This window comes from Gossypium hirsutum, chromosome A01, assembly GCF_007990345.1.
Source record: "Gossypium hirsutum isolate 1008001.06 chromosome A01, Gossypium_hirsutum_v2.1, whole genome shotgun sequence".
Taxonomy (NCBI): domain Eukaryota; kingdom Viridiplantae; phylum Streptophyta; class Magnoliopsida; order Malvales; family Malvaceae; genus Gossypium; species Gossypium hirsutum.
In genome coordinates, this window is record NC_053424.1 from 109145129 (window position 1) to 109157999 (window position 12871).

A 12871-nucleotide genomic window follows, 5' to 3' on the forward strand; every position below is an offset into this window, starting at 1 on the left:
TTAATGTTATTTAACTATAAAATTTTCTTAATATATTTTTAATTTGTTGAAAAATATTTATTTTAATATTTTTAGTATATATAATATATTATTATTTATATAAAAATAATAATACAAGCGGGTGGAGTTTAGATTTAACATTTTCAATCTAAATTAAACTTGAACAGAATTTTAAGAATATTTTTCAAGTCAAAAGTAAAAATTTCACATCAATCATCATGTCTAATCCCGACAATAATAAAAAAAAGGGCTTTACATACTATGGTAAAACAGGAAACAATAAATAGAGGGGAAAATAGACACATTTTGGCCTACCAAGGTACCATCAAAACAGACACCTAACAAGCCAAGCATTAATATTAACAAAGTAAAGTGAGCAGTACAAAAGAAAATACATGATGTATATATGTATGTATTTATTATATTTAATATGTGGAAATCAATTCATTGTAAATTTATTAATTTTTTGATTTTAATAAAATAAAATAAAATAATAAAATAAAATATCTTTTATTAAAGATCAAACCTTGAAGTTTTATCATGTTAATAAATTTAAAATCTATTTTAAAAATTAAATTAAATTGTTGTTTGTAATATATAAAGATAAGATAAAAAAAGATAATGGGAGTATAACCCCAAACATAACGTTGTTGGTGCGAAACTTGCAAATTGGAATCCCATTTTTCTTCAAGCCTAAAATTAAAAATCTCTTTTTTCTTTTTTCATCTTATTTTTATAAAATAAACCAAATACTTTGATATCTCATTTATTTTTTAAATATACTTTTAATTCTCTAAATAAGGGAAATACAAAGTTATACAGAAGGAAAGCGAAAGGAATTTCTTTTTTTTTTTCGTATTTATCCAAATTTCTAGGGTTGTCGATCTGAGAAAGGGAGGCTATGGGTGGGGAAGGCGATTCGAGTGAGTCACGACTCGGTACCAGTGGAGAAGATGAGGGAGTGCTGGTTAACATCCGCTGCTCAAATGGTACAAAATTTACGGTGAGGACCAGCCTCGAATCAACCGTTGGAGTTTTCAAATCTCTTTTGGCTCAGAATTGCGATGTCCCAGCTGATCAGCAACGTTTGATTTATAAAGGCCGAGTCTTGAAGGACGACCAAACCCTTCAAAGTTATGGTAAGTTCTAACCGCCTTTAGATTTTTTCCCCCTTTTTTATAATATAGGTTGGTTTTTTATTTTTCGGTATTTCTTATATCGATAGAAATATAATAGAAATAATTCAAAATGGTGAAACTTGTAAGAAGTACTGAATTGTAAGTTTTGAAAGTATCAGTAAAAATGAAATGCTTATTTTACGAAATTATTACTCTGAGAAAATGCAAATTTTGATGGGTTGGCATTGTTTTGTTGAGCTGTTTTTGATCTGATTTAGATGGCCATGTATTTCATTTTCTATTCAGGAGTCACTGAAGATTGTGACATGATCACAGATGTTTTCTGTTGGATCACTATATCCATGTAATCCGAAGAATTAGAATTTGTAAGCTTAAGCAATTAATACTACCTTTGATTTGCGAGTCATCTGAGAACTGATGATATAGTTTTTTTTGGTTGATGAGTTATGCTGGTTTTGCTTCCTAGCTGAAGGAGGTTGGGAAACTATCAAGTAATTTTAGCATTTGACATAAGAAGCTCTTTAAACAGGGGACGAGAATTATGCTGTGCATGTGCTTGCTAAGCCCTTGTTTCTTTTATCCAAGCACATAAACTCTAGGTTACATTGAATATTCCCTTGCTTTATACATAAAATTTTTATGAGGTCTGAACCCAAAAATGATTAGTTGAAATAGCTGTATTTGATAACTTAATAATACATTGTTATATATTTGATGGCTCATTAATCTATATCATGATGCCTTAACACCTGAAAATAATAAATTATGCCTATGTAATGATTACTTTAGAAGATAAATCTATTTCATATGAGGGTTGGAAGTAACTTTGTAACTTGTACACCCAGATATTGCACATAATCCTTAATGATTGCTCGACCATTTCACTCTTTTCACCCTTATTGAAGGTTTGCAAGCTGATCATACCGTCCACATGGTTCGTAGTTTTGCCCCATCTTCATCTATACCTCCTCCTGCAGCTACCACAAATACTGCAACTCCTAATTCTACTCCAGGGGTCACACGGGGTGTTGGTTCTAATGAGGGTGCTGGTCTGGGAGCATCATCTTTCCCTGGACTTAATGCACTTGGTGGCAATGGAGGTTTGGGTCTGTTTGGGTCTGGACTTCCTGAATTTGAGCAAGTACAGCAACAACTAACTCAAAATCCAAACATGATGAGCGAACTAATGAATACACCTGCTATTCAAAGTTTGATGAATAACCCAGAGTTAATGCGTAGTTTGATTGCGAGCAATCCCCAAATGCGTGAGATTATTGATCAAAACCCGGAGCTTGGGCATATACTTAATGATCCTAGTATTCTTCGGCAGACGTTAGAAGCTGCAAGGAACCCTGAGCTCATGCGTGAAATGATGCGGAACACTGACAGGGCTATGAGTAATATTGAATCCTCTCCCGAGGGTTTTAACATGCTTAGGCGTATGTATGAAAATGTTCAGGAACCATTTATGAATGCTACAACTATGGCTGGAAATAATGGAAATAGTCCGAGCTCAAACCCATTTGCTGCTCTATTGGGCAATCTAGGTGATTCTCAAGCTAGGGGTTCACCTAACAACACTTCTACAAATGGTTCTGAAACCACTCATGGACAAACTTCCCCAAACACAAATCCTCTTCCTAATCCTTGGGGAAACACTGTTGGTGGTGGTAAGTTTCGGCATTCTTTACTTCATTAAAGCATCTTTTCTGAATAGCCATACTCTGTGGTCCAATGTGCACATTTTTTTTATTATATGCACATACAATCCTATGGTAGAGAGAAAAGGCTGAGTAGAAATAAAAATGCTACTGGCCGGCTAGAAAAAGAATATGTAAAGAAGCATAATCCTGAAAGCTAATGGTTTGGAAAATTTTGAACAGTTAGCTAAAGTGATGTATCCTATAATATTTTACCACAGATGGTGCATGAAACTAATACATCTGACTGAACTAGAATATATGAATCGTTTAAAATGGATGTTATACTAAGTTTATTTGGTTGTGGGATTTATGATTTGTTTGAAACTCGTCTAATATTTATGTTGCTGTCCATATTTGCTTGACTTTGAATTACTTTAATCTTTTGTTTTGAAGTTTTCCAATATTAATGGGATTCCGTTATACTTAGGAAGAAGAAAAAATTTTTATTGTAATTTCAGTTGATTTATCCGTCACTGTTTTACAACAATTGCAGCATGGATAATGTATGGTGAAGCAGAAATCTAAATCTTTGTCTTCTTTAAATGCATTTTACTACTGTTGAAAATATGTACTAAAAATACTGAAAATTTTTATGTTACAAATTCTCAGGGGGCACCCAGACCAATGCTACTGCAAGGTCAAATCCTGCTGGAGATGCTAGGGCACCAGGTCTTGTTGGTCTGGGAGGCCTTGGACTTCCGGATGTACCACCCATGATGAATGGAATGCCAGATGCTTCTCAGTTGACTCAATTGTTGCAAAATCCAGCTCTATCACAGATGATGCAGAGCATAGTGTCTAATCCCCAATATATGAATCAGGTACTTTCAAGAATCACTTAGGTTAAGAGATTCTCATTTTGGTTTGGTCCATCTTGTTAAGAGTCTGTTTTTACTTTTAGATTATGAATCTCAACCCGCAACTACGCGGAATGTTTGATTTGAATCCTCAATTGAGAGAAATGATGCAAAACCCAGAAGTACTTCATCAGATGTTTTCACCCGAGACAATGCAGGTATATTCTATGCTGTTAGGCATTTCTGAGCTCTCTCGTAATAAATGCTTAGTTCTTACATGACTTAATGGTTTTGAATCTTTCTTTTCTATAAGGTCATCTAGCTCACATGGTCTTCTAGGCATGTTAAGGCTGCCATACTGGATAGTATCAGATTTTTGTTTACAAGCACTATTTTGACATTAAGTCTCCTACCTTTCCCTTGTTTTCTTTTATTTCTTGCAGCAAATGCTAGGTTTACAGCAATCACTTCTATCCCAGCTCAATCAACAACAAACTACCCGGTAAGTGATAGTACACCTCCATCTATTCCATTGGTAACAAAAGCATCAATTGCCTTTTTGCATTTTGAGGTTGTCCTAAGTACAATACATGCATATCAGACTTGTGTTCTTAAGTGATTTATATGTCTGTTTTTTAGATAACTGTAGATATCTTGTACCCTATTCAACAGTATTAGATAATTATTTCTGAAATATTGTTTTAAATTGGGCCCTTTGAGGGATTTCAAAATAGAATGAAGCTCTCTAAGCTCTCTCTGTTTTTTATATGGTAATTTGGCCCTAAGATGATTAATCTTGGCATATTTTTAGCTTCATAGGTTTTAATGTGCCTTTTATGATTCACGCTTCAATGATTACAACTTCTTGGCTTTCTTGCAGGGATTCATCAGAGACTGGTGGTACTACAGGTACGAAAAAAAAAAAAAAAAAGTCTCCAAACTGTAGTTATAAATTTTCTATACAAAGGGCACAAAGAGTACTTCCTTGAACCATCAAGGGCTCTCTCTAGTTTCCTTTGCCACGTTCCGTTACCAGCTCTTCTTTCATATATCTTTATGTTTTACACATTCATTCGGTTTAATTGCATTTTCAGGAGCTCCAGGTACTGCTGGTCTGGAGTCGTTAATGAATATGTTTGGTGGTCTAGGTGCTGGTAGCCTGAGTGTTCCCAACCAACCTGATGGTTAGCATTCTTATATGTTTCTGCGTCTTTATGAATCAGAGTTGCTACACTTATGAGCCGCTACTAATTTTATCTTCATTCTTTTCCAGTTCCCCCAGAAGAACTCTACGCTACACAATTATCACAATTACAAGAAATGGGTTTTTACGATACGGTAGAGAATATCAGAGCACTACGTGCTACTGCTGGAAATGTCCATGCGGCGGTTGAGAGACTTCTAGGTAACCCGGGGCAGTAATTCCTCAAGATAATGCTTTTAAATTTGAACAAGAACTGTGATGTAAGATTAGTTGATTCGGCCTGCTGACTTAGCAAAACCACAGATTATGCTGATTCCTTTTTTGGGCACACGTTTACTGTTTAATGACGTGGTAAACAGGATGATGTACCCAGAGAACTTGATATATAGGCTTATGCGTATTCTTGGATCATTCCATCTTTTGCCCACGCACTTGGCTGTGTACATACACACATTGGATTAATTTTGAGAACTTTAAAAGGATGGTTCCAGCATCTTCAATTCATGCACTCTGTTGCTGTTCGATTCTACGGAGTCGATGAACTGTGAGTTGCATGTATGTTAGTGTGTCATGTCCTGTGTATATAAAGGGACGTGGATTGATAAGTGGCACTTACATGGACATAATAATTAAAATTTTTACCTTTGACTAATTAATAGATTGATGGTAAAGTTTTTCTTTTTAGAGTTTTAATGGTGAAATATTTTTGATAAGTGCGATTTTTAAGATTCTTGATAAGAAGCAATAATTATATAATATTGTTAGAATTGGACTGGGTTGAATTAGAAGTCGGTAAAAATCAAAAGTTGAAAACCAAAAAAGCCAGAAATTATTTTATTTTTAACAAAAAAAAATTGAAATTTTTTTGGTTGTTTTTGTCTTTAATTTTTGTAAATATAATTATTCTTAAATTTTAAATATATTTTGAATTTTTAATTAAAGTGATTAAGCTATCGAATTTAAACTAGGAAACGTTTATTTGACGATTTAAACTTTTAGCTTGAACTTATTGAAGTTGCATTTAAGTCCATAAAAATGCGCGCCAATCCGTCCACTCCTATTGAAGAAATGTAGTGTTTGCTTTTGAGAAACAAATCCAATAATTTTGTAGTATTGATTTGAGATTAAGAGTGATATAAACAATTGCTATAAAGTTTTGGGGAACTTTCAGAAATACTCCAAAGATTAGGGCGTCACATTGGAAATTTCCCAAGACTCGTTAGATAAACTAGAAAATAAAGAAAAGTGAAGAGGACTAAACGGTAAATTGAACTACCCAGTTTAGAGGCAAAGTTCCTTACTTTTGAAACCTATCTTTCATTCTCACTTTCGCTCCTCCGTGTTTTCGATGAGCTAAGGTAACTGTCTTTCCGACTTTGTTTTATTTCTAGATTTTCTTCATATCTCTCTTGTTTTAATTTTGTTTGGTAATTTTGAGTTTGTAGAATTTGATCAACCTTCTTAGTTGTATAAATATTTCGATTTTTGTTCAAATTTCCGCATTTTGATTCAATGGGTAGTATTCTTTCAAATTTCAATGCATTTTACAAATCCTATGTGCCAACATTTTTTATTTATTTGTGTTGAATGTAATTCCTAGGTTACTGGGGCTTTAGAATTTTGCAGTCTGTAATGTGTTTCTGTTTATAGAATCAAAGAGAAATTGAAAGAATGGTGTTGTTAGTCTGCATATGTTTGTCTCCACCTTTGATTCTTTCTGTTTTTTCCAGTTAGTTTCTGCTTTTGGTTGATGTAATCCACAATTCTACAATTTATTATTCAAAATATTCTTCGTTCAATGTCACTGGCAATAAATTAATTGTACCACTGTCACATCTTGGTATGCGAAGTCTGTTTCTTATTGCTGTGAAAAGAAAGTTAAACCTAAATGCGTGGAGGATGCAATGGAGCTCCTTGGGAACCTACAGTCATGCTTTGTTTGGAATTGAAAAAAATATTGATCTTAAACATGAGGATTCAATTTCAAATGCATTTTAGTATAAACTTTATTCTCAAATGATACAAGTTCCATTTTTAATTTGGTTTCAAGTTACAGCCCAAGTACCGATACGTTCGTTGTCTATGGTTGTTGTTAATAGTTAGAAGATGTACTGGTAATTAAGTTCAGATTTTCATAATCAGATAAAACATCCATTTAGTTTCATACTGTCTACTGTATTGCCTTTCTTGTCCAAGTTATGATGCCACGGCCTGCTTGATTTTCTTCTATGTGCATGGTCAATTTTCTGATCTGTTACTGGGGACTGATCATAGCTTTGGAATTTGCTTCGTTTGACTTAATTGTTTTTTCCACTTTAAGCCCAATCTGAGCTCTACTGGTTATTTATGGTAAGCATATGTAATAGATTGCATAAAAGGTATATTTAGTCATTCAGGTTGCAGACGTTATGTCTCCAAAAAGCTGTTTTTCTTTCTTTAGTTCAAGAACTGAGTGGTTAGTTTTAAATTGGGTCTTTTATGATGACCATGGTCTCACCAGAATCAAACATCATCAGATGGTTCAACAAACGGTAGACCCTAAATTCAGTGAATATGGAATGCTGAACCCAGAGAATAACTCACCCATCTGTGATAAGCAACCTCCAGCTGGTGCAAAGAAGACACCATTGAGAGACCTCCAGAACGAAAATAGAATTGTGCCGAACTCTGCAGGGAGCTCTCCATTTCCTAAAGATAGAGGTCCTGGTATTGATCCTATCAAGGTTTCTGGAACTAAGAGACCATCCCCTGAATGTCCTGTGAGCCCCTCGCAATGCCAATCTCCAAGCAGTTGTGCTGCAAATGGGCACCTTGTCTATGTCCGGAGAAAATGCGAAGCAGAATTAGGCAAAAGCAGTGTTTTTGACTATACCAGCACAAGTAATTGCCAACAAATGAGGCAAGTTAGACAACTGGAGGAAAGTAACAAACTAAAATCCCAAATAAAGGAGTTGAGAGTTCCTTGTTTTCCAGCTCTTGCACCACTACCAATGGCATCACTGACAAGTTCATCTTCCAAACCTTCCGTACCTTTACCTCCTGGAAAGTCTGCTATGAAATTAACACACTCAGAATCCAGTCAACATCCAGTTGTTACTGCTTCTCCTTTGTTGGATAGCCTGAAAGGAATTAGGAAACTTCACTGGGAAGAGCGATATTATCAATTGCAGATGCTACTGAAAAAGTTGGACCAATCCGATCAAGAGGATTATATCCAGAGTATGTCCATGTGATGAATCAGTCTTCCGATAAACTGCTTTTCCAGTTATAAAATTCTTACAATACTGATTTACAATTTATTCATGTTATCTTGTCAGTGCTTCGATGTCTTTCTGCAGTTGAACTCAGCAGACATGCTATTGAGCTGGAAAAAAGATCAATTCAGCTCTCACTGGAGGAAGGTAATTTATCTGTCTTTCTTTTTTGGTTTGTAGTTTGGGCTTTGGGCGGAAAGGTGGCATTTAAGTATGTATAGACGGATGTATAGATATAAAAAGATTCAGTTTTTAGGAGGTCAAATGTATACCATATTTATAACATACCACCTTTGCAATTAATTGGTTATTTCCAAGACAGCATATTGTAACTGGACGTGGTTTGATGTCCACAATCTTTGTTATTAGTGGCATTCTTATGGTGCCATCTGTTTCCTTTGGTTGATCCTTTAGCACCTATGACTGCATCTGTGCATCGTGGATCTGATATAATCTGATCTTCTTTTCCCAGCAAAAGAGTTGCAGCGTGTCAGCATTTTAAATGTCATGGGAAGAACTATGAAGATGGTTAAAGCACCCTCCACTCAACCAGATCAGTCATACAAATGAAAAGGCATCAAGTGCAAGGTAGTCAGTGTAGTAAGTTGTAACCGGTCCATAGAAAGTGGCTGCACTCGTGATTGGTTCTTCGTTCATCCTAGTTTTTTTCCTGCAGTGGTCACTCTGGGGTGACTATGTTAATCTGTGGGTTTCACCTTGGATTATCCATCTGTGTATTTTTCTTAGAAAAAATGCTGGAAAGTATCAAATTCAAACTGTACTGTCATATTGTAGTGAAATGATCCTTTTTTTCTCATATTTGTCCTAGTCAGCCCTTCCTGCTAAATTGGCTTCTTTTCTATTTACTTCTGAGATTTAACTATATGGGGTTTGGCTAAATACAAAGTGGATATATGTTTTTCGAAAATTATTTTTCAGGAAACAGAATAAACTTCTTGTTAAATGTTTTCATAGAACCTTGACCGTTAGTTATACCATTTTTTACTTAGGGCCCCTTTGGATGCAACTGGATCTCAGTATGTTATCTTTTTTAGGCTAAAAAAAATTGCAACTGAAATGCTAGCAAACGCCAGGTTGTTTGGAAAGCACTCTTCAGTGCGTTGAAAATGTATTTCACCTCACTGGAGCCTTAATTTCAGACTGGAGCCTTTTGTTCCAGTAAAAATTTCTCAACTTCAATTGCTTTTTCTTTTCCTCTTTTACTCATTCTTCAGTTGCATTCTTCAAGCTTTTCTGATGTTTGGTTACCCTTCTTCTCCCCTTTCCCCTTCCCTTTCCCCTTCCCCTTGGGTTGCAAATCAGTTTGGTCAAAGACCTCTTCCGGTTCCTCCTTCATCCAGGTAAGGCTTCTTCTCCTTCATCCGTTCTTCATTCCTTTTTCTTCTTCCGTTCTTCATCTTCTCTTCTCAGCATATTCTGTCTTCAGCTATAAATAAAGAAGCACGCAATTTACCAAATTTGTCAACGAAGACAAAGTCCGATTCACCGAAAGAAACAATGGCAGAGCCTTACGTTGAACAAGTAGAGTATCTCGACGTTCTCACTAAAATTGGTAAAAAAATCGGTAAAAAAATTGGCGGTTCCAAGCCCAGGCACGTCCCTTCATTCTTGTCAATTTCTGGATTATCTGTTTTTGATCTTTCAACATAAAGGATTACTTTACAACCGGCTCTTTTATTTATTTTCTATACTGCCTGTTGCTTACTCTTAGCAGAAAACATGTTTTTGCAGTTATCAAATTGGAAAATTATAGGACAATTTAATTTAAGCTATACTTGTTATTTGCAGCTTCTGTAAATTGGGTTTGATAGAACCTTTGAGATTAGTTAAGCTGGTTCCTTGAAATTGGTAGTAATAGCTTCATTTGTTGATTTGGTTTGTAATTTCTTTCAATGAACCCTTAATTTTTTTGCTAAATTTTTTTGGTACTCAATCTGGATTATAGAACTGAAAGTTTTCAAGTGTGTGTGTGAGTTGGGGGGAGGCTGCTTATGGTCCTTGAAATTGGAACTGGGAATGGAAAACTTGCAAGCTAGAGCTAGGGAGGCATACATTTGATATAAAATATTTCATTTTGAGTATTATTGTGTGTTAGAGGTTGCTTATGATTTCTGTACTGGCATTTCTCTATAATGGTAGTTTCTTGGTATGTAACTCATTGTGATCTCTTTGCAGGGGAGATGTCCATCGAGATGGGGATTACCATAAAGCAGTCCATGTCTGGATTTTTACTGAGAGCACACAAGAATTACTTCTCCAAAAACGTGCAGACTGCAAGGACTCGTGGCCAGGGTTGTGGGATATCTCCAGTGCTGGCCATATATCTGCTGGTGACTCATCGCTAATAACAGCACAGTAAGTGAATCCAATTTCACAAGTCTTCAGTGCTGCTTCTTTCATAGGGCATTTGAAAAACTGTTCGGTCTTTAATCTTTCTATGTGTGCCGTGCACATATATTCTCCCCATGTTCTTGTTTATCATTGCTACTTTTTGTTGTTTTATATACTTGCTAGATTTGGTTAATACATTTCTTTTAAATATCTAATTGATAGTTTCCTAACTGATGGTAAACCTAGTGGTTTCTAGATGGCCAAGAAACCTTTTAAATATGCAAAATTCTATATTTGTTTTCCATATCAAAGTACTTTTTTGTCCAAAAATTGTTGAGATGAACAATAGCCAATAACAGTCGGAATTATCATTCAAAATTTCATGGATTTTGTTTTCTACTGGTTTTCTGGTGGAGTATGGATTACTTTTCTTGATATTCCAAACCTGTCTACAGTAGTGACAAAGTTGACTACAGTGAAACATCTGGTGTAGGTATGGTTTATCATCTCAAGTTTAAACATTGCTTGTACTGAATGAACAAGTGGAATTCAACTCTAGATCTTAAGCCCTTCCACTCTTGGTTGTATTTCAGTCTGTTTTCATGTTGTAAGCTTTTTACTCTTATTTGATTGGAAGTTCCCTTTTTGATCTAAATCGAGCACTGAAAGAAAAATGTCACTGTCAGTGATGAATTTATGGAAACAAGTTGAACAAGTCTGTCTCTTTCTCTCTCTAAAATTTTCCAAAAAATATTGGACTGCCAAAGAGTAAGTGCAATTCAACTTTTGGTGCCTCTTTTAAGGGGTTTTTTTGAAAGAGAAACATCTTGCACAAAGACAAATGAGAAGCCTAAAAGTCTATAATGTTTGATCACATTTATTTGTTTAGAAAATCCATTTTTTATGGTTTGTTTTTGAACCTAATAGGCTTGCATGGATTTGCTGCAGAATCCCTATTCTGAAGTATATCAATATAGCTCTCAGGTCTTCATTCTATGGATGAGATTCATCCTTCTAAACTTCCATCTTTACCATGATTGTCCTCTTTTTAAGTTGGTTTTAGTCTCAGAATTTAAGGCTGTTGATGGTGCCTGCTGCTTAATGAATAGTTCATTATACATTTTCTTTACAATTATATATGAAAGTCATGCTTTGAAAATGTGAATGGTGAATGGTAAACAGGGAATACTGATAAGTGATTTGTCCCGCTACAAAACTACCTGAAAATGTGAATGTTTTTTATTAGCTTTTTTTTTATGATAGGATACCGAAGTCTCTGATGTAAAATACATTTCTTTTGGGGAATATAGAAGTCACCTAGCTGAAGCAGATCCTAAATATGTTCCTTATGATGTAAATAAACAATATGGTCTTCTCTTTGATATAATTACAAAAAGGTAAGCTGAGTAACTACGACCATGTTGTTGAACAAAATAATTGTCAAATTCATCTAAATGTTATATTCATGTTGACATTTCATGTTGTGGTTAACGGTTCAAATACTTGCTTAAAGGTACAAAGAGAACAATGAAGCACGCAGTCTAATACTACAAAAGCAACTTCGTCGATATGCTCCTGTTTCTCTCACTGCAGAGGTTGTCAACTTTCTGCAATTTTAATACCAGCTATGATACGAGTCACAAAAGCCCAAATTCTTGAGGGCAAGGCCCAATAAGAAGATTCCAAGCCCAATCAAGAAATCCACCCATACTTAGTTGAAAATCAGGCCAAATTGTCAAAGTGGCCCAAGTTGTAAAGTTTTATTTTTATTTATTTATTTATTTATTTTATTTAGTTTAAATTTTTATATTCAGTCCAAGAGTCCCAAATAAAAGACCCTTGGCCGAATTTCCATATTAAAATAATTAGGAGTTTTTTTAGTTTTAGTTTTAGTGTTCTAATTAAATTAGGAAAACATTTGAAAGGCCTATTTATATGGCTTGGCCAGCCACCCTACATTACATTACAATTACATTGAAAATTTCAGATTTGATTTGAGTGAAAATTCTCTTTGAGTTCTTCAAGGATTTTCTCTTGAGTTTTCTTTAGAAGTTGTTTTAACAATCTTTTTGATTGTGGGAGTCATCTTCAACCTTCTTCTTGCCATTGATATTCTTTGGAGGGGAGATTAGAGCCGTTTGAAGGGAGTTGTGAGATCTTTCGAGATTTTAAGGCTTCTTAGGACTTATCTTTTAATTTCTTACTGTCAATTCTTTCTTTATTTCTACTTGTGCTGAATCATTATCTAATCTATTTTCTGTTCTTATTGTGTTTTCAGCCTTTTTCTATCTTAAGGAATCAGCCCACAAATCCCCAATTTCTAGGGTTTTTCCATACTCTTTTTGGGTGAAATTAGATTGTCGAAATTTGGGGAAAACTATCTGGGTGTTCAATTGGGCAGAATCGCAATCTCTTCTAGGGT

At 34.9% G+C, this 12871-nt stretch overlaps 2 protein-coding genes across 8 annotated transcripts; both read left to right on the plus strand.

Moving 5' to 3' along the window:
• Positions 1-621: 621 nt before the first annotated feature.
• LOC107925452 (ubiquitin domain-containing protein DSK2a) lies at positions 622-5347 on the plus strand. Its single transcript, XM_016856141.2, has 8 exons — positions 622-1139; positions 2045-2809; positions 3452-3663; positions 3744-3857; positions 4083-4141; positions 4520-4548; positions 4734-4823; positions 4913-5347. The coding sequence occupies exons 1-8, from the start codon at positions 902-904 to the stop codon at positions 5059-5061; spliced, it is 1656 nt and encodes a 551-aa protein (XP_016711630.2). The 5' UTR covers positions 622-901; the 3' UTR covers positions 5062-5347.
• Positions 5348-5857: 510 nt separating this feature from the next.
• Positions 5858-11845, plus strand: LOC107925342 (uncharacterized). 7 transcript variants are annotated; one of them, XR_005926910.1, is made up of 7 exons: positions 5858-6201; positions 7344-8062; positions 8161-8244; positions 8570-8685; positions 9192-9276; positions 9421-10473; positions 11713-11845. XR_005926910.1 is itself a non-coding variant. In XM_041112746.1 (4 exons), exons 2-4 carry the CDS (start codon positions 7360-7362, stop codon positions 8665-8667), a joined length of 885 nt encoding a protein of 294 aa, XP_040968680.1. In that variant the 5' UTR covers positions 5864-6201; positions 7344-7359; the 3' UTR covers positions 8668-8914. The 7 variants fall into 7 exon arrangements, 2 of the variants coding, with proteins under 2 accessions (XP_040968680.1, XP_016711485.1); XR_005926911.1 differs by lacking the exon at positions 9192-9276 and having other exon boundaries at positions 9421-9458; positions 9529-10473; XR_005926909.1 differs by lacking the exon at positions 9192-9276 and having other exon boundaries at positions 5859-6201; positions 9421-9458; positions 9545-10473.
• The last annotated feature ends 1026 nt before the right edge of the window (positions 11846-12871 follow it).

Excerpts from the sequence above, each read along its gene's own strand:
- LOC107925452 (XM_016856141.2), top strand. The coding sequence starts at position 902 with ATGGGTGGGGAAGGCGATTCGAGTGAGTCACGACTCGGTACCAGTGGA. Across the intron at positions 3,664-3,743 it reads ATCCCCAATATATGAATCAG|ATTATGAATCTCAACCCGCA; the intron begins GTACTTTCAAGA and ends TTTTACTTTTAG. Across the intron at positions 4,824-4,912 it reads TGTTCCCAACCAACCTGATG|TTCCCCCAGAAGAACTCTAC; the intron begins GTTAGCATTCTT and ends ATTCTTTTCCAG.
- LOC107925342 (XM_041112746.1), top strand. The coding sequence starts at position 7,360 with ATGGTTCAACAAACGGTAGACCCTAAATTCAGTGAATATGGAATGCTG. Across the intron at positions 8,063-8,160 it reads TCAAGAGGATTATATCCAGA|TGCTTCGATGTCTTTCTGCA; the intron begins GTATGTCCATGT and ends TTATCTTGTCAG. Across the intron at positions 8,245-8,569 it reads TCAGCTCTCACTGGAGGAAG|CAAAAGAGTTGCAGCGTGTC; the intron begins GTAATTTATCTG and ends TTCTTTTCCCAG.